This window comes from Gossypium hirsutum, chromosome D10, assembly GCF_007990345.1.
Source record: "Gossypium hirsutum isolate 1008001.06 chromosome D10, Gossypium_hirsutum_v2.1, whole genome shotgun sequence".
NCBI classification, from domain to species: domain Eukaryota; kingdom Viridiplantae; phylum Streptophyta; class Magnoliopsida; order Malvales; family Malvaceae; genus Gossypium; species Gossypium hirsutum.
The window spans coordinates 16,426,926-16,448,234 of NC_053446.1; the positions used below are offsets into that span (position 1 = coordinate 16,426,926).

General features: G+C 32.0%; 1 protein-coding gene across 1 annotated transcript; it reads right to left on the reverse strand.

The window, feature by feature from the left end:
* Window positions 1-9,622: 9,622 nt before the first annotated feature.
* LOC107915359 (pre-mRNA-splicing factor CWC22 homolog) lies at window positions 9,623-20,321 on the reverse strand. The gene is made up of 10 exons (XM_016844521.1): window positions 20,229-20,321; window positions 19,994-20,128; window positions 19,690-19,879; window positions 18,737-18,759; window positions 11,274-11,376; window positions 10,848-11,044; window positions 10,568-10,631; window positions 10,362-10,453; window positions 9,945-9,969; window positions 9,623-9,813 (listed from the first exon to the last, which is right to left on the reverse strand). The coding sequence occupies exons 1-10, from the start codon at window positions 20,319-20,321 to the stop codon at window positions 9,623-9,625; spliced, it is 1,113 nt and encodes a 370-aa protein (XP_016700010.1).
* Window positions 20,322-21,309: the final 988 nt, after the last annotated feature.

Sequence of the window (21,309 nt, forward strand, 5' to 3'; positions counted from 1 at the left end):
ATCCCCTCACTTACGATGAGGCTATGTAGGACGTTGATTTCAAGCTCTAGAAATAGGTCATGGATGCCGAGATGGATTCTATGAAATCCAATATGGTGCGGGAACTCATAGACATACTGATTGGGATTAAACCCATAAGGTATAAGTGGATCTACAAAAAGAAGAGAAATGCGAAAGGGAAAGTGGAAACATACAAAGCTAGACTTGTAGGAAAAGGCTACACGCAGAAAGAATGCACCGATTACTTTAATAAGATTTAATACTAAATTTAATCTAATATTAAAGTGATTATCTTAATATTAAAATTAATTTAATGTTTATCTTGTAGATAAATATTCTATTATTTTAATAAGATTTAATATTAAATTTAATCTAATTAAATTTAAATTTAATCTAATTAAATTTAATATTAAAGTGATTAAGTTTAATCATAGTTGAACTCTCTAAACTCTCCCTATATAAAGTAAGCATTGGGTCATTATTTACACACACTTGAATTCAAGAGAAAGTTGTAGAAGAAAATTCTCTGAAGAGATTAGTCTAGAAAATTTCTAGAGATATTTTTCTAATTTACAACTTGACCCAAAAGTTTAGAAAAATTTTAAAATTACCCCACTGGTAATTTTTGTGAAAAAATTTCTAATTCTAAGCGAGCCCAAACTTGGCTGATGTGAGCTTGAGGATAGCGGAGAAGACTACTCGGTCGAAGCGCTCATCTTAGATGAATCGAAAATGTACAATTTTGATTAAGTGTTTATTACTTTAGATATCACAACCAAGATCTTGTTTTGGAAAAAAATTTTAAAACTGTTTTTTTCCCTAAATTTATTTTTCGCTTTGTTTTTCCGAACCCATTTTTCCAACATTGAACATGACCGAAGAAATCTCTGATCCAATTGACTTAGCTGTAAACATAGTGGTAAATGTAAAAGTAGACATAGCAGTAGATGTAGAAGTAGAATTGACCACTGACGTTAAGTTTAAACTAAGTTTGAATGAAAGTATCGATAAGCCAATACATTTTCTAGCCAAAACCGAGGAGGTGCCAACAGAAGAACTTGACGAGTTCATATTGTTCTCGTTTGATGTTGAAGGTAAAGCTTTGGTTAACAGAGCCTCACGTGACATGGAGGTGAAGAGGCTCGAGGTAATAATACCTCGAAAAATAATTTTGAGTTGGCTCAAATTTGACACTAAGTGGCTCGTAATATGGATGTCACGACAATCGAAGATAAGGCAACTGAGGATGTTGGTTTAGATACATCAATAGTGAAACAAATGAAGAATCAAAGTTTCAAAAACCAACTGGAAGGTCATTGATGGCGATACGGATTGTCCCGAATCTAAAAAAAAGGCTTTTTCTTTAAATTTAGTTTGTTTTTTATTTGTTTATTTTTATTTAGTTTATTTTAATTCCTTAATTATGTGTTTTATTTATTTATTCACAATAGTTGAGGAGCTCGTGAGGTGGAAAAAAAAATCAATGAATCAAAGACATCGATATATCACACGAAAAGACTTGGAAAAAAAATCGTCACTTCGCGATGGGAGAAGTCGTATTGTCGCGACGAGGAAACTCAAAGTCACAACACAACTACAGGGTGTTGTGACATTCCATGACGAAATAGCCTGGGAGCAAAAAAGTTATCACAACATTGCAATAAGGAAGGGATCATGTTGTGACGAATTGACTGCTATCCAACATCCCGATACCTTAACTGTCCAATCGACCCATGCAATTCTCTTTTCTTCTTTCCCACCATTCTCCGCCCTCCACAAAATCAATAACTCTAGTTTTATTTATTTATTTAAGTTTATTTAGATATAATAGTTTCTTGTTATTTTTCCTATAGGTACTTTTTTGTTCGCTTGAAGCACACAAATCTCAATATCGATACAACAACGAGAATTCGACATTTTTAGGGAAGTTTTCTTGTTTGCACTTTAGTTCTTTTACATTAAGAGTGATGTATGTTCTAAAATGTGGGGGAAGTACATAAGATTTATTTTTTTTAGTTTGTGTTCTATTTGTTTTATTCAATTATTTAATATTTAAAAAAATTGTGTATTCTTTCTGTGTAGGAACTCCGTATTTTAGAAGGCACTACATATTCAAGCTAAACCAGTAATGGGAGATTACCCAACTAACCTTTCAAACCTTTCAAGACAAAATGGGTAATCTCATCTCTTATTTATATGTGAGCACATTAGGGACAATATGCTAAATAAAGTGTGGCGGTGGCATAGAATTTTTAATTTTAAAATTTTTCATGGTTAGTTCTGTTTAGTTTTCGTAATATTTTTAGTCAAAATTTTTTTTCTTTTCTTCTATTGTGTGTTTTGTTTGTGCTCAAGCTTGTGAAATACAAGTGATTGGTTAGAGCATGTAAATAAGATTGTGTGAATAAACTGTAAATTTAGTTTGATATTGATCTATCGTAATTTGATATGTCAAATTATGTTTCCTCGTTATACTTAAAGAGCTTATTTTTGGGTAATTTCGTGTCTTTTCCATAGTTCTTAGGCTTTCAATTGAATAAGTGTAAATGCCTTGTTTTACTCATTTTTTATACCCAAAATGGTCAATTGTGCCATTAGGGACCCTAACGTTCAATTGAGTGTTGTAGGTACTTGACAGAAGCCCAAAATCGTGCAAAAACATCACCAAAGTAAGGGGTATCACGACATCGAAGCATGAGAATCGCAATACCCCAATTAGTCCCAAGATTAAGGCATCCTAAAGTGGTATCGCCATATCCACCTTAGATATCGCAATATCCATATGACAAGGAACACCCCATTTCAAGACTGACGACGATATCGCGATATCACAATAGTGAGGGGAGAAAAAATTACGCTAGGGGTAATGTTTTTCCAACCGAAGCACCAATCAAAGGAGGCTTGTTCAAAGGAATTTTGGTCAATAAATTGGGACAGAATTTGTTGCTAAATAAGCCAAAATTGGTTGAGAGAGAGGAGGCCACATTAGCTTAATTTTTTACCTTAGTTTTTCCTTAGGTTATACTTAGGTTTTCTTCCCTATTTTTTAGGGTTTCTTATTTTCATATTCATCCTTAGTGTAGTGTTTAGTTTGCTTGCATTTTACTCTTGCTCTTGTTGTTCTTCTTATTGGTTAAGTTAGTTATTACTTTTGCTAAGGTTTTCTTTGCACTTTTAGTCCATTTCTTTACTTGTAATGACATTTCAACCTTTAAGCTTGATCGCCTCTGGATGTACTTACGTCTATAGTGTGAATACTGCAATAAACTCTGAGGATCGTATCCTAGAAAGACGAGTACTAAATCAATCTTAACCTAAACAATTAACTATCTAATTAATACTTTAAATCAGTTATAGTACGAGAGTAAAATAAGAAATATGTTTAGGGTTTGTAAAATAATAAAATGAAATAACATAAAAAAGAATTAAAATTGTAAGAGATAGAGATAGATAAAATGAATCAAATCTGAGTATGGGTGATCAACTCGCTTCGGCAATCCCAATTAACTGTCGTCTCGGGTTCCTCGTCAACCAACTAGTCACTACCCTAGCATGATCTTCTGATCTTCCACTAACATAACGAGTCAGCAATGACTACTTATCTTTCGACCTCACAGTCCAGACTGGCTTAGGGAAAGGTGTTCACGAATAGGTAATACAAATTTTGGGTTAATTCCCACCTTGATAACTTCCCAGGGTTGTCAGGCCTAGGGTTTGTTTCACGTTCTTCCTTTTCCAAATACCCTACAAAATAGTTAAGAGATCATGCCTCCACTCGCTAATCCCCCATAGAAGGATTAGTTCTTCATGTCTTTCATAAACAACATGAAAAAAGTAGAAGAATTAATCATAGGGAGTGATTGAAATAGAGAGTTTAAGAAAGCCTGATTGATATTGATGAATAGAGTGAATCCACAGAAAGTGATCTCCTTTACAATCAGATCTCTTGAAAAAAACAAATAAACTAAAATTATAAAAACCTAAGAAAGTAAGAGAACAAATCTAAACCTAAAGAAATAATTTAAGCTAATGGAATGGTGTCCCATAATGTGTGCCAGATAGGTCTATTTATAGCCTTTAGGTAGTCATGGTCCATAACCCTAGGATAGCTGACGTTTTTGAGCTTTAGGTTCAATTGTGCAGACCAAAATGCCACTGCTTCATGTTTTAATCTCGTCACAGATTCGATGTCGTGACACACCAGGACCTGTGTCGTGACGTAGCAACCAACATGTCCCTTTATAGCCATCTTTAGAGGTCGTGGCACCCTCAACCTACGTCGTGACATTGAAGGCAATTTCTCACATTCTCTATTCTACTCTCTATGTTACGACATAGAGTCTAGTATTGGCCTGGAATTCCTTCTAATGGTCTACTGCACATTCACAAAATACGTTAGCTCTCCCTTTGGCCTCTTTCAGCCCTTAAGGTCAATAAAAGACTCGATGTGCACATTTTATTGAATGTAAGTAAAATTAAAGAAACTTAATTAAAACTTAACAAAAATGCTTGTATTCAAGCTCCTTAAATGTGAAAACTAGTTTAATCTGCTATACCGAATTATGGCAGATCAAAGCTTAATGTATTTCAGTTTCTTGTAGTTTAATCTGTAAAGGACTTCACCTTTTATGTTTCTTAGTCTTCATTTTACCATTGAATGCTCATCTTTACTTTTCCTTCCAGTTTATAGCTTAAAAAGCTAATCTTTCATCTTTCTCTTAAGCTTTATTTCCATGGTTGTTGTGCTTCTTTCTTTTATGTTTGTTAGCTTAGTTTTTTTTAAAAAGTAACTAAACTCCTAAAGGGTTGATTGATGGAGATGTGGATAAGCTAATTTTTTGTTAAGGGACTCAATTGCAACAAATTGGATTAAATTGAATAAACATAAAAACTTAGGATTGATGACCCTAAGGGAAGATTTAGGCAAGTGAGATCGAGAGGTAATCTTCTTAAGCACCAATTCTTTAGTCCCAGGTTAGCCGAAGAGATCGAGAGATAAATCGGACTAATTTGGTAAAGTTGAGATCGAGAGGTAAAACGAAACCAATTTAGGAATTTAAGCTATTTAGAACTTTAATTAAATGATTAGAGAACCACATCAAAGTCAACCAACCACCATTTGTGAGTTATCTCTAAATTTTATAACTTTACATCATTTATGTTTTAGTCCTTTAGATAGCTCATCGATAACTTAGGTTAATCATCTCACATTTTATGATTTGTCATAATATAGCTTTTAGCGATTAGTCTAGTTAGGAATTGTTTAATCGCCTCCTCCCTCGGGTTCAACCCCTTGGAATAGTTTGTGTTCCATTAGAAATATAAATATTACAGCTAACATTGTACGCTTGCAATTAAAACTGCTGTTCAAAATAACTTTTCCAAAATCATTTATTTTAACGTGCACACTCGATAGCGTTCAGATACTAATTGATTCTAAGGTATTTAATTTTAGGTTTATTAGTTCGATTTATTACACTATGAATAGATTAAGTATGTTAAGCATACCACATAATAAATTAATATAAAAATGCATGTTAATTGAATAATAGGCTATAAAAATTGATAAACTCGGTTAATTTAATCCATGTATTGAAATACCTAGGGATAACCTAAGACATTGTTTGTAGACACATTAGAACTAAAAAGTCGACCCAATGCATGAATCCCCTAATACCTTATTTTGAGCCTAACTCTATTTTCTTGAGGAACCGTAATTGAAACCATGAGCCTATTTCATATTATCTTTATCTTTTTTCTTGGTCCCAACACGAATTTAGACGTTAGACAATATTGAGGGTTAGGTAGATACATAACGAAGGTTTCAAAATAAAGAAAAAATATTAAGAGCAAAAGCTAAGGAATAGTGTAGTATAGTGAGTATCAGATTCTTGTAAGCTTGTGTTGTAGTGAAAAAAATTAGTGGAAAGAAAAGCTTCAAAAAGGCTAAAAGTCAATCGAGAAAATCTTGAATAAATAAAAACAAAGTGAAAAAAAAAACTCATTTTTGGCACAAAAAACTCGCTAAGATGATTATACTCATTAATACTATATTGTGCCTTAGGAAATGAAGAGAAAAGGAATGTAAGAGAAGTGGATATAAGGTGGTGAGCTTAATTGGGACATTGGGGAAGTATTAGGAATAATATAATGTGTCAAACTATGTTCGTGCTTAACTCCTTTTGTCCAGCCTATTCTTGAAATCTGAACCAACCTAAGCCACAGAACATTACAACCCTAAAAATCTTATGACTTAGGTGATACACTGCATGGATGAAAATTGAACTGGTTTTGAAAATTCTTACCACTTATATTTATTTTAGCATAAATGTATATTTGTGTATTTTTTTTGATGGATAACTATGCTTGATGTTCTTTGATTTGTTTGCTTTGTAATTTATTGAATTAACCTATCTAACTCTAAAAATCATGAGTTAGTTACCTATCACGCTAGAATTACGTGTTTAGTTTTAAGGTATGTATTTAACCTAATTAAGCTAGGGGTGTTTCCATCTGCACAATGTAATTTTATTAGTTTTAAGGTATGTATTTAACCTAATTAGGGCAGCCACAATTGCCTATAAATAACAATAGTTAGGCTAAGTTATGAAGTTGTCTTTTTAAGGAGTCGACCTAGGGATTCACCCTAAGGAAGCGTCAAACAATATTTCATATTTTTAATTTTTTTTCTTTCAGTCTTCTTTAGTTTTTTTATGTTCGCTTAGTCGGAATCTTTCTATTTCGATGTGAAGACGATTGCGAGTGGAGATTGTTCCAAAATCGCGCTTCAGTTTTTTTATCAATGAGCATTCTCTTTTCTTTTATTCTTTTATTCCGTTATTTATATTTTTTTAGCTTGATCAACTAACGTTTATATGAATATTGGGATAAAATATTGTGCGCATTTTATATATTGCATGTTTCATTTACGAAACTGATTTATCGATTAAGTAATTGTTTATCTAAAATTAAGTGTTTATTCAAGAGTACTTAGTATGTTAGAGATTGATGCCCCTCGTAGAATATCTAGACAGGTGAGATCGAGAAGGTATGCTTTCGAGTATAACTTGTGCCAAGCGGTGAGACCGAATAGGTATCATTATGCCTAGGAAGAGAACGAAAGGGTGACTTAGGTAGTAATCCTTAGTGAAGATAAGACCGGAAGGATATTCTTAGCTAAGGGTGGTAAATAACTCAACTGAAGGTAATTAGAGACTTAAATGATAATTAGGGATTTAATCAATCATAGACTGGGAACTCGCATCATTGACACTAGGAATAGGAAATTCCATTAGGATTTCTTAGGTTAGTTAAATTCCACTAGGTTATTTTAGGTTAGTTAATTTAATTAGTTTAATTAATATTTTAATTATGCATTAACACTATTAATTCGTGACTCAATTAGATTAGTAATTATTTTCTGTAATTAATTGAATAATAAATTTCCTCAATCCACAATCCCTTGGGTACAATCCTTAGAATACTTTCCAAGTGTTTCGTTGTAAAAAAAACTATTACAATTTGACCCGATACTTGCAGACATCGTTGCTTTATTTGATATCTTTTTTGTTGTAGTATCTCCAGCCCAAACGTCCGCACGTTTGGCGGTGATCACACTGGCGGAGGATGCTTAAGTTAAAGCCTTTGGTTGTTGTCACTTCTCAATGTTTGCTAATGCTAAAGTGAGTACTTCTCGATTGTGAGAGGCAATTAGAACTCGTGGTATGAAGGTGGAGCGATAGCATTTGCTATGGTTCCCTTAGCATATTCCCAAGCATTCTCTTATTGCTTGGATGGTCATTCTCAATAAGCTCCCTACTCGAGACCGCTTGCTTGCTTTAAGGATTTCTTTTGATACTTGTTGCTTTTTCTATGTGGATGCTACAGAGACACGTGGTCACATTTTCTTTGTGTGCAGTTTTTCAAGGAATGTGTGGCAATCGATTTTGCAACTTTGCTCCATTCATAGGGCTGTGTGAACTTAGAGACAAGAGTTAGCTTGGGCGATATTGAAACTTAAAGGAAAGTCCTTGCTTGTTGTTATACTCAAGCTTGCTTGGAATGCATATTTGTATGTGATTTGAAGGCAGAGGAACAAAAGGTATTTTGATGCATCTTTTGTCAAGAAGATTTTGTCTTGGTGCAAATTAAAGAGGTTGTCTAGACTCGTTTAGGAGGAAGACCAATCAATAGAGCTAACTTTGTTAATGCTTCACTTTGTGCTTCTTGGGATATTATTGGTTAATTTGTTGTATAGCTTAAAATATAGTTACTGTACAATGTTCTTTTGTAGCAATTTAACTACTTTATTGGATTAATAGATTCATCATTCATCCTAAAAAAATCTAGTTAATTGATTAATGACTGTCATTTATGTCAAGATTGAAATTTCAAATTTTAAAAAGTATAAAAACTTAAAACAATCTAATTGGAGAATATGAGCTAAATCTACAATTGTATGCATAGTACATGACTTGATTAACTACTACTATTTGAATACAGACTTAAATTTTTGAATTAAGGAATAAAATTGACTAATTCAAACAAATATAAAAATTAAAATTAATCAAAAATATATATTGATTTTGTATTTTGGTCTTGCAACAAAAACTTAGGATTGACTATTGCAGGTCTTTTTTACCAAATAAATACTGAAAATGAGGTAATTATTTCTCAAAAATCATTTTTCGAAAACCAAATATGAAATTTAACTTTTTTGTTTTGTTTTTTTTGACGTGTTAATAAATAATAAAAATATATATTATGGTATTGGTTTAAAATGAGTAAATAATTAAAATATAACGTATAATATAATATTGTTAGTGTATAATAAAAGGAGAATCTTATCATCTAAATAATGCATACTTTTGTAAAATATTTCAAAATTTCTTTCTAATTCTATTCAAACATGCTTTGTTTTCTGTTTTAAATCTCTCTTTTTTTAATTATCATGCAAATGCAATAGTGTTGCAACAAGAATAGTATAGAATTAAGGGCTTTTTAGGCTACCAGCTATAGGGGTGTTCATTTGGTTAACCGACTGGTTAACCGACTCGAAATTGCTATAACCGAATTAACCGACCTTCCAAAATTTTTAACCGTTAACCGAATCGAATTTTTAAAAAAAAAATTAACCGAACCGAATTTTTTTCGGTTAATAAGGTCAGTTAACCGAATTAACTGAAAATTAAGTGTTTTTTTATTTTTGGTTAAAAATATCCCCGATTAACCGAATTACCCGAAAATTACCCGAATTACCCAAAAATTACCCAAAAAGTTCGGTGTTGAGCTTGAGAAAAAATTGGGCCAGGTTTAATTTGACCTATTTTAGGCCCTACCCTGCAAAATTCGATTTACTCGATTTTTTCGGTTAACCGACCGGTTTCGAACCGATTTAACCGTTAACCGAAAAAATCAAAAAAAATTAACCGACCCCCGACAGAATTTTTTTGGTTAACCGACCGATTAACCGAACTCGGTCGGTTAACCGAAAAAAAATCGGGTTAACCGAATTATGCACAGCCCTACCCAGCTATGATACTGGAAGTATCATGAACGAGTGATGTTAGAAGAACGAATTAAGAGACGCATAAACCTGGGACTTGGTTAAAATGCCACTTCTTCATCGTCTTCTCCTCTTCTTTCTGCGCTTTTCATGTTCATCTGAACTTGATGAATCCGACTCAGAATTAGCACTTTTGGAAGCGGATGAACTCAAGCTCCCAGATTCATCACTAGATTCTGATTCAGATGCCGGTTTCTGTTGTTGCATGTTAAGTCGTGGCATGTTCTTCAAGTACTCACGTAAATTCTCTGTGATACCACCGAGCCCAATGGAAGTGAAAAAGTTAATGGAAAATCATGTATTCTTGGGATTATCCCTTGGGAAAATTGATTCGAATGAGTCCTGCATAGTAGATCTGAGAGCCACTCATTCAGTCTACGAATTCCAAGATGCTCTGACAGTTCCTATACCATTACCAAGTACCAAAATCAACATAACAAAATCTTCCAATTACGAGGAAAATAAGGTTCAAGTTTATTTCCGACACAAGATTATGCTTTGTAATGTTTCTCTTTGACTATCCAACTTAATTTATTTATCCTAACAGTTTCAATGTCGTATAGGTTGATTGTTTATCTATCACTTGAAATGTCTCATATCTAGACATTCTGAAAAATCAACATGTTAATTTTTCTTTTATATCATCTATGTACCAATTTCCAAAATGCAATATAACCAAGTTCATATTTTCAATCAATTACAGCACCTAGCATCTTTGTTCCATATAAACCGAGTCTAGGCAGCATAGAAGAGGAAAGAAACAGGTAAAACATCAATGTATATGCTTTTAACTTACCTGGAAGAGAATCTTAATGAATATTTGGGAAGAAGAAGTTGTGTCCTCCTCAGTTAAGCGTATATAGGCGAGAACATGCCAAGGCAGAGCATCTGTTCCAAGTAAATGCGCGAAAAACTTTGCCACATTGCGTAATTTTTTTTTTCAAGACGATGAATCGTAGAATACTGCTGAACAAAGCATTTATCAAAACTCTCCTGATAGACTTTGTTGATCATGCAAAACCGTTACCCCAGAAGACCATAATACCGAAGGTATGTTCTCTCCTGACTGCAGCATTCCAGGAGCATAATGCACAACTCTATCTGAAAAATCAAAATCAAGGCAACAAGTTTTTTAGAATGCAATGATTTGAAACAAGAAAGCCACTCCACTAAACGAAAAGGAAGGCTATTAAGTTTTGTGAGGGGCAGAGAATTTCCTTGACGAAAGACGCACGACCTCTAATTGGTCTATTAAATTACACTACCAACTTTATCATCTTACCTCTTGCCCTGGGTCAAGCTTAATTTTCAGTAGCCTGTGGCCAGCCTCCTTAAAATCTACACTGGACATGATTGTCAGATAGATAGTCCTCCGAAGATTTACAAGATTTGTCTCTGTCTCATCCTTTATTTTCATCTGCTCTTTATCTTCCTCATCACATTCATCCTCCTCCTCATCCTCTTCCTCATCACTTGAACCTGCATCTGAACCCTATTCATCCTCGGACTCCTCACCAAGGATGGATTTCTTCAACTCTTCATATCGCTTTTCATTCTCCAAGTATTGAGGATCTGGTTTAAAAATGTCTACAAGAAGGACAAATAAATGCATTCATGATGCATGCCAGAAGGAATTAACCAAACATGTAGAGTTCATCAATAAAATATAACTAACAAAAAATGTAGCTGGAGGCATCTTGAAACATACCAAGGGTTATTTCTGGATCGATCTCATCTTGGAGAGATATCTCATGAGTTAATTGGTCATCTTCCTCAACAAGGTCTAGTTCTGGACAAACAACAGGGTATCCCTGCAAATGTATACATGGCAAACAGAATTATAAGTTATTCCTTTTGTTAGATACAAAGGTATCTGACCTTCACGCTTCACAGGACTTTGAAAAAGTTAGTTAGGGAAAAAAAGACACCTGAAACTTGGCTTTCCTTATAGCAAATAAGCCCAATTTTAGTGATAACCACTAAAGTTATGGAAAAATAGTCCTAGATATTGTAAAATAAAATTAAATAATCCTAATAAAATAATTAGAGTTAAGCCTATGATCTATACTAAACAAGATATAAACGAGTTTGATGTTTAAATAAATGAACTATTAGAAAAAAGATTAATAGAAAAAAATTAATAGTCCTCATTCAAGTCCTGCTTTTATGGTAAGAAATTATGCTGAAATTAAAAGAGGAAAAGCTAGGATGGTTATTAATTATAAGAGATTAAATCAAAACACTACTTTTGATGGATATTTTATCCCAAGAAAAGAAGTTTTGATCAATCAAGCTAAACAAGCCAAATATTTTAATAAATTTGATTGTAAATCGGGATTCTGGCAAATCATGCTAACCGATAAGTCAAAACCTTTAACAGCTTTTAGTGCCCCTAATGGTCATTATCAATGGAGGGTAATGCCATTTGGATTATGTAATGCTCCACAAATCTTTCAAAGATGGATTATCAGTTGGACTTCTATTAATAAATATACCAATACGGCAGAAGTAGAAATAAAAGAGATTGATAACAAAATTATTGAACTCTTTGAACCAAATAGGTTTACTACTGAAATTCAGTCGAAATTATTAGATTTAAGAGATCTGTCAATTCCAAGAGATTGGATGATGGAAAGAATTAATAGTTCTAGTACTTCTAAACCAGTTAGTACTATAGAATATATGTCATCAGGCAATAAATTTTATTTTAAAAACAATTGTATAACACATACAAATGAAAATTTGGTTTTACCCTCTAGTTCTCAACCAGAAAAAGAAGAGGATAATATTAGTTCAGATAGTACACCAATAGGAATTAAAATTGTTCAAATTTCTATATTTCCTACTGAACCTAGTAATTATTCTAGAAAAACTAGAATGGAAGAAATTCAAACTTCAACAATTGATAAAAAGTCAAAAGTTGGAATAAATATGAAAGTTACATTTCAGTTTAGAAAATATAAAAAATATTCTCTAAATGCTTTGATTGATACTGGAGCTACAATCTGTAGTTGTAGAGAAAATGCGATTCCTGTAGAAAAATGAGAATTAATGAAAAAACCCATAAAAATAATGGGAATAGATGGTAGTAAAACTATTATAAAACATAAAGCTAATAATATACCAATCTACACAAACAATGTTAGATTTGTGATTCTTAAAATAGTATGTTTTCCTAACATGAAGGGAGATATATTATTAGGTAATAATTTTATATGTAAGTATTTACCTTTTACTATTGATAAACATTCTATTTGGTTATCAGTAAAAAAGGATTTTTTAGAAATACCTCTTGATAATAATAATAATATTGTGTGTAATAAAAATTTTACACCAATTAAACTATTAGATAATTAATAATTGTTACTAATGATTGTTGATTATTTTAGCAGGTTCTATGGATAGAGGTAAACAGCCTCTAAAAGAAATAGTCGGTGAATGGACTACTGTTCACAAAAAACCCAACAAAGGGAAAGCAGAATCAAACTCCAAAAAAGGATTTATACCTGCACAAATACCATTTTATCCTAACCAGGGATATTATGTGCCTTATCCAATGGTAAACCAACCACTTGGACCAAATGTTTTAAAATATCCAATGGGAAACCAACAAGTTGGAACCTCTTTTTCAAACATGGTGTATCAATCACCAATGTCTCAAGATATGAATTTGGCATCACAAACCAGTTATGCTGAAATCATCAAAATTTGTTGAAAAAATAACAAATTGAAGAAGAAAAAGATCTTTCAAAAATAAAAGATTTTTATAATCCTGGTTTATCACTAGAAAAATTATGATTTTATAAACGAGATATGGAAAACCCATATTTCTAATCAAAGAGCCAATTTCAGAAGAGCTCTTACCAAATTTTCATTATTTTTAGTTGAAAAAATAACTAAAGAAAATGAAGCTAAAGATTTATTATTAAAATCTATTTTATACAGAGATTGGGATGAATTCCAACTCTTTGTTATGGATATTAAGGAGATAAACAATCTTCTTGATATTATTCAATATTTTATTCATAAAAGGAAAAACAATTCTATTATGAATAAAGTATTTAGAATATGTATGTTTAATAAAGCTAGGAAATTTTTACCGGTAAAAATATTCACAAAAATAAATGAAATAATTTGCAGACAACAAATTCAATTTCAAAAAGCTTTTTCAGAATATTTTCTACAAGCATATGTTTTTAATGATTATTTAGATAATGAATTTCTTACTTTAAAATACAGATTAGATCATTGAACCATTTGATATAACCAATATTGAATGGGGTTTTACTAAAGAAATAGTTGTGCAAAATCTCTCTTTTCATCTTTTAAAAGATTTTCCAGCTATATATTTGTATATTTATGAAAAACATAAAGATCTTTTTAGTATGTTTAATTATCATTATATGTTAAAATATGATGATAGTAGCAGTTCAAGTAATTCTGAAAAAACAGAATTATTTAAGAAACAATCTGATGAAGAAAAAACTTCAACAGATCAGGATGAAGTTATAAAAGTCTCAACTTATAATTCTGATGAAGAAACCACTTCATCTGAAGATGTAGACGAAGAAATAAATATTCCTGAACCAATGGATACTGAACCAACAGATCCTCGTAGAAAAAGAAAAATAGAGTCAGATAGTCAAACAGATGATTATCTTAGGTCTTTAAACAAAAATTTTAAAATTGATAATGATACTATAAGAATTTTTGGTAATAACACCGAAAATATTGCAACCACTGAAGTAAAACCTGAATATCCAGGAGAAACTTCTAATCAACCTATTCAACAAAGATTAGATGATTTAAATAAAAGAAATGTGGCCAAAGGAGGAATTTATTTAGATTTGACTAATACTCCTATTTCAAACTATGAAAAAATTATAGATGATTGGGCACAGTTAATGACTATTGTTGTAAACAACAACACATGGTCAAAAGAAAAATTTTTAAATTACTTTGTTGGAACATTTCAAGGAGATGTTCTACAATTTCTCAGACGATGGGAAGAATTTGAGAAAGGTAAAGAACAAAAGGAGCAATTAATCAACCAGATAGGAACCCCTAAGGATCTTTTAAAAGGATTAACCTTAATTCTAAAAACAAAATTTTGTGGATATTATGATAAAAAGGATCAAGATAGCACATCTAGTTATATCCTTTCTAAGATTAAATTATGTGATATTAGATATTTAGAAGATTTTTCTAAAAAATTTCTTCATGAATATTAAAAGTTAAAAAATGAAAATATAGACTTTTGGAAAAACCAATATTTTCATAAACTACCCCCACCCTGGGATGAGATATGTATAAACAAATATGTGTCTTATTTAGAAAAGCACAGTAAAACATCTGGACTTCCAACAGAAAATTTAGATACTATAGGTAATAGGATAAACTTTGCACGTGAAAGAATAACTTTACATTGTTTGCAAAGTAAAGCTGCTAAACAAGTTAAGCATAAATTAAGTGATAGGCATTGTAGTAAAATATTAGAAAATGAATGGGAATTTAGTTGTAAACAAATATTTCCAAATATTTATAAAAAGCGTAAAAAATATAAATTAAGAAAATGGAAACCAGGTAATAAAAAATTCTCTGGTAAAAATCAAAAGGTTGTTAGAAGAAAAACCTCTAATAATCCTAAGAAACAATTCTAATGTTTTTAGAATTTTCTAATAGAAATATATTGTCATCAGTATCATGTTTTGATTCTTATAATATTTTATAAGGATTTGTTTCCTTCTGAAAACATACTTCTAAATCTTGTTTTTCAAGACTATTAATTCTTTTTCTAACTTTTTTTCTTCTTCAATTTGTTGTTTTTTCAACAAATTTTCCAAAATTTTGATGATTTCATTTGTGACGAAGAAGGTCATATTGCTAGCAACTATCCTAATAAAAGGAAAAATGCTAGGAAAATGAATAATATCAAGAAGATTGTTTATCTCCTTAATATCCATAACAAAGAGTTGGAATTCATCTCAATCTCTGTATAAAATAGATTTTAATAATAAATCTTCAGTTTCATTTTCTTTAGTTGTTTTTTCAACTAAAAATAATGAAAATCTGGTAAGAGCTCTTCTGAAATTGGCTCTTGTAAAGTCAGTTTTGCAAAACATCTAAACAATGATGATTTTTATTACTATTTTTATATTGAAATTAGTAGTCTAATTGGTATAGCTGAACAAGATAAATTTTATCAGCCATATCAAATTTGGATTATTAAAAAGATGATTGGAACCCTTCAATTATCTGTTGTTAATGAAGACAAAGAACATTTGTCAGGAAAACATACTATTTTAGGAATCACAAATCTAACATTGTTTATGTAGATTGGTATATTATTAGCTTTATGTTTTATAATAGTTTTACTATCATCTATTCCCATTATTTTTATGGGTTTTTTCATTAATTCCCATTTTTCTACAGGAATCGCATTTTCTCTACAACTACAGATTGTAGCTCCAGTATCAATCAAAGCAATTAAACAATTTTTAACTAACAATAGTTTGGAAACTGTACCTAGAAGAATTAGGTGGTATAATGACTTATGTACTTTTAATTTTGAAGTTTTTTATATGTATAGGCATCATTTGTTTATAGTTTACTCTTTAGTTTTCTTCTAGTTTTCATCTTTGTAAACCTTTACCCTTTTGTAAAAAGAATCTATATTCCCTTCCGCTCATACTCAATGTTCTATGAGGATTTTATAAGACTGAAAATCATATTCATTTTGTTTATAATCTTTTTTTACGTTTTTTATGTTTTTTATAATTTTTTAACAGAGATGATGACTCATCAGAAGAAGTGTTTTCTTCTTCAGATAAAACTAAAATATTATCCTTACCATTACCATAATATAAAGGACCTAAATCTAATGTTGTTTTCATTTCTAGAGTCTATATGCGTAATATGATTACAAGTTTTATCTTTAAACTGACACTCGATTTGCTCCATAATGTTTGTCTCTGGTACCTAAGACCGGCCTGTTATCCTAACGTCTTCACACAACGCCTAACGTCCTCCCTGGACTCAACGGCAACAAGAAGACAGACTAATAGATATAGGTTTTGAAACAAACAATTGTGAAACAAACAGAAATGTATATCAAAGATGAAAACTTACAATGAATATTACGATATTATTACTCCAGAAAGTCGTTACACCGGCACCTCTGATACCAAGTCTGGGGGGAAGGAGAGTGAAGGGTATCTTGAGTATGAGCGGAAGGGAATATAGACTCTTTTTACAAAAGGGTAAAGGTTTACAAAGATGAAAACTAGAAGAAAACTAAAGAGTAAACTATAAACAAACTATGCCTATACAATTGATCTTTCCTCTCTATTTATAGAGGAGATTAAAAATTCTATACAATTGTATTTTGAATCTCGAACAGTGTTTCTGATAAGGATTCGACTCTAAATGGATGTGGCTGCTTCCACGTCTCATTTGTCTTCTTGTAACTTTAATTGCATGGCCTTGGTTGTTTCCACGTTGCATGCTTGAATTAATGACAGCTTCCATCACTTGTTTGTGTCATGATAGCTTCCATCATTGCTTGCATCATTATTGGTTTGATGATAGCTTCCACATTGCAAGACTTTTTTGTCTGCACTTGGATTTCTTCTTTTGTCTTCATCATGGATTTGATGATGACTTCCACGTTACCAATCTTTGTTGTTGGTATGTGGATTTCCTTCCTTTCAGGTTGCTATCTTTGTTGACTTCAACCTTCTTGCATATTATTGAGATTCATTTCTTCAATCTCATCCAAATGTAAAGAATCTGATGAAAGTCTTGGTGGTGAGTTCCAAGTCTGGGGGGAAGGAGAGTGAAGGGTATCTTGAATAATGTTTGTCTCTGGTACCTAAGATCGGCCTGTTATCCTAACGTCTTCACACAAGGCCTAACGTCCTCCCTGGACTCAACGGCAACAAGAAGACAGACTAACAGATATAGGTTTTGAAATAAACAACTGTGAAACAAACAGAAATGTAAATCAAAGATGAAAACTTACAATGAATATTATCTGTTGAAGTTTTTTCTTCATCAGATTGTTTCTTAAATAATTCTGTTTTTTCAGAATTACTTGAATGACTGTTATCATCATATTTTAACATATAATGATAATTAAACATACTAAAAAGATCTTTATGTTTTTCATAAAGTTCTTCTATTAATTTTAAATATTCAACTCTTTCAAGTTGATCTTCGCTTTTAGTAAATTTTTCTTTCCAATGTTCTATAAGGGTTTTATAGGACTAGAAATCATATTCATTTTGTTTATCATCTTTTTTACGTTTTTTATGTTTTTTATAATTTTTTAAAAGAGATGATGACTCATCAGAAGAAATGTTTTCTTCTTCAGATAAAACTAAAATATTATCCTTACCATTACCAAAATATAAAGGACCTAAATCTACATCTGACTCGATATTATTATTAAAAAATTGTTCTAATTTATTATTAATATTAGTTAATATTTCTTTAGACTCATGGTTTAGGTCTAAATTTTTAATATCTCCTAAAATATCTATCTTTTCTTCTACTTTACTAACTTTTTTACATAACTTAGAAAAATAAAAAGAAGTCATATCAACAAGACTATTTATACCCTTACTCAGAGATGAGATGTTGACAAGTAATATAAAAAATTTAATTATTGATGAGAAAAATCCTAAAAATATAAGAGAATTTAAAAATATAACTTTACTAGGACGGTTAAGTGTAAAACCTAATACTCATCATAGGCATAAAAAAAAAATATAATAAACAAGTCAAAGGAAAACTAGAAAATAAAAAAATTTCTGGTCATATTAAGAGTCAATTTTCTAGAAGAAAAACTTCTAAAAAACTTAAAGATATTTTAAATATTAAGATAGATTATATAGTCAAAAGCTTTTCTAACAAAAGAAAAGAAGTTAGAAAAAGAATTAATAGTCTTGAAAAACAAGATTTAGAAGTATATTTTCAAAAGGGAACAAATCCTTATAAAATATTATCAGAATCAAAACATGATACTGATGACAATATATTTCTATTAGAAAATTCTAAAAATATTAGAATTGAAAAAGTAAAAACTATTATTCAACAAATGAAAATAGGGGAAAAGGATATTATTACTTTTTCGAATTTTCAACCTAAAAAATCGAAAACGCTCAAATATACCTGTAAACAACAGCCAACGCTAACTGAAAAGGGAAACAAATAAGAGACATATAAGATAGTAAGATATCACTAGACCAGAATCACCAAAGGGAAGAGAGAGAGAAACAGAGGGAGAAGAAACAATCAAAACTTTCTTTCTCTACTTCATATCAGAAAAATGATATGAACACTAAACAAATTTTCTATTATTCACTTTCAAAAGCTTCCAGTAACAAACTTCATAAACATAAAGAATGAGAGACCCAAATATAGTTTCAACCATTGTGGACATAATATTTTTCAAATAAAAAACATTGACTTTCTCTAGACCAATATCATATAAATGACCAGAATTAAAACCACACTTCAGGTTATCAACTAAATGAAGTTCATCTCAGAAGGTTTTAGAAGCTGAAGCAAGATAAACAGGCATAGACAAGGGACAACGAATTGCCAAGCATTACATGCTTGATTACCAAATGCAAGAGAATGTAGCCCAGCATGCTACAGTATCTAGGCAGTCGTTGTACCATAGCAAAAGTGCAATTTAGTCATATACTATCGAACCGAGTAATTTAATCTTTGCTCGTAAAATTGATAATAGTGTTATTGGAAAACCGTCGAACTACTGACCTAAACTCTTTAATCTGACGATACAAACCTATAGATGGATCACAGAACTAAAAACAGCAAAAGAATTCTTCTATTAAGAACGTATGCTCTGTCTACATCAGCATTTAGGTTTTTATTAATAAAATGTACAAGGATTAAATACTCAGTTTTATGGAACTAAGAATAAATTACACTTTTGACTATAGTCCCTGACTATAGGACAGGGACTGCTTATATACTTCAACGTCTTAGCATGCCTACATCATCATAAAATTATGGGATCTAAACTAGTATCAATCATAATGCGGAAAAGTAAAACTACTGATTGAACAATACATCATGACTCAAACAGATACACTCACCATGGAGACATTTTGGTGAAAGATCCTGAAGTAATGAACCACACTCGGTAACAAAACCAACAGCCACCTCAACACTATCATCAGTAGGGTACTCCAGCAAAACAGTGAGAAGTTCCAAAGCAATAATCTCATGAGCGACTTGCTGGTTTACAAGATGAGCTATAAATTTAACAGCAGCTAATAATTGATGCTGCCCGACAAAAGAAATAGTCAGTAATGCATCCAACCAAACAAAAAGAGAGGTAACCTTTAGCGAATCATAAATAAAGCAGTAGAATGAGTGAAAAAAGGGGCAATTCCTAACCTTGTCATTTCGCTTATATGCTCTTTTCAGCTGTAAAACAATCTTTCTCAACAATAAATCCCCCACTTCGGGAAACTTGGTATTAACAACAGTCACCAATGCAGCGAAAACATCAGTGAAACTTGGGGATGCCATCTGAGATTTCATACACGAACGACAAAATAGACCCCTTCCTCGAATAAGATTCTCACCAAAGAGTTCCGGAACGATATTTTTTTATGTTAGTAGCATTGACTTTGTTAACAAGCCCTTTGATGCTTTTTCTAAGGGCATCCCACGTTAATCGCTGATACTCATCGCTGCTCTTATCCTGTGTCTCTTTCATCATTCTTACTAATTTAAATGGAGGAATATAAATCCCTCCACTCCTACCTAAATTCGCCGTATCACCATTCAAGTTAGTTTCTTGCGGAGCTGATTGTTTCTGCTTGATTTCTCCTTTTACTTTCTCCTTAAAACTATTATCATCTCTGTTTCTACTGCTTGGCTGGTTATTATTGTCTCTCCTATCACTTCCATTCTAGCCTTCGGTACTTCTGCCGGACCTTCTTCCGTGATCTTCATCACCATCATCCGAAACATGCCGTGAATGACGGCGTTGATCACTATATCCATACCTATCATTTTCAGATTCCGGCCGTCTATAATCACTTCTATTCTCACCTTCGGTATTTCTGTTGGACCTTCCTTTTCGCTTCTCATCATCATCATCATCCTAATCATGCCGTGCTCGACGGCAGTGATCCCTATTTCTATACCTATCATTTCTAGATTCCGGTCGTCTATCATCTCTCCTTATGTGATCCTCCTCCTGATCATCATCCGAATCATGCCGTGAACGACACCGTCGATCCCTATTTCTATGTCTATCATTTTCAGACTCCAGCCGTCTATCATTACGCCTATCCCTATGTCCAATGTCGTGCCTATTACTTCTATCCCTTCCCCCCCCCCCTTATCTCTATTGGTTCGTTTGTCTTCTTCTGATTGATCAGACGGTTCAGAATTTTCATCCACTGTAGCTCTCCGCCTACTCTTATCGTTGTCGTCGTCACGAATTCTTTCTCCTGGACGCTTTCTATTCCTAATAGCACGCTTGTCGTCTTATTCATCAGAAGATCCATTATCACCATGATTTCTTCCTCTCTCTCCTTTTTCCCTATCTCTATCTAACCTAGAATGCCTTTTGCGACGACTACGATTACCGTCGCTCTTAACTCTCAAATGATCGTTGCTCGGTTCACTATATTTTCTAGCCATTGTTAAAAAAATTAAAATCATTTACGAGGAAAAGAACCGCAACCTTCAGCACCTCG

Excerpts from the sequence above, each read along its gene's own strand:
- LOC107915359 (XM_016844521.1), bottom strand. The coding sequence starts at position 20,321 with ATGATGAAAGAGACACAGGATAAGAGCAGCGATGAGTATCAGCGATTA. Across the intron at positions 18,760-19,689 it reads TTCACCAAAATGTCTCCATG|TTAGCGTTGGCTGTTGTTTA; the intron begins GTGAGTGTATCT and ends TTCCCTTTTCAG. Across the intron at positions 10,632-10,847 it reads AGCTTGACCCAGGGCAAGAG|TCAGGAGAGAACATACCTTC; the intron begins GTAAGATGATAA and ends GGAATGCTGCAG.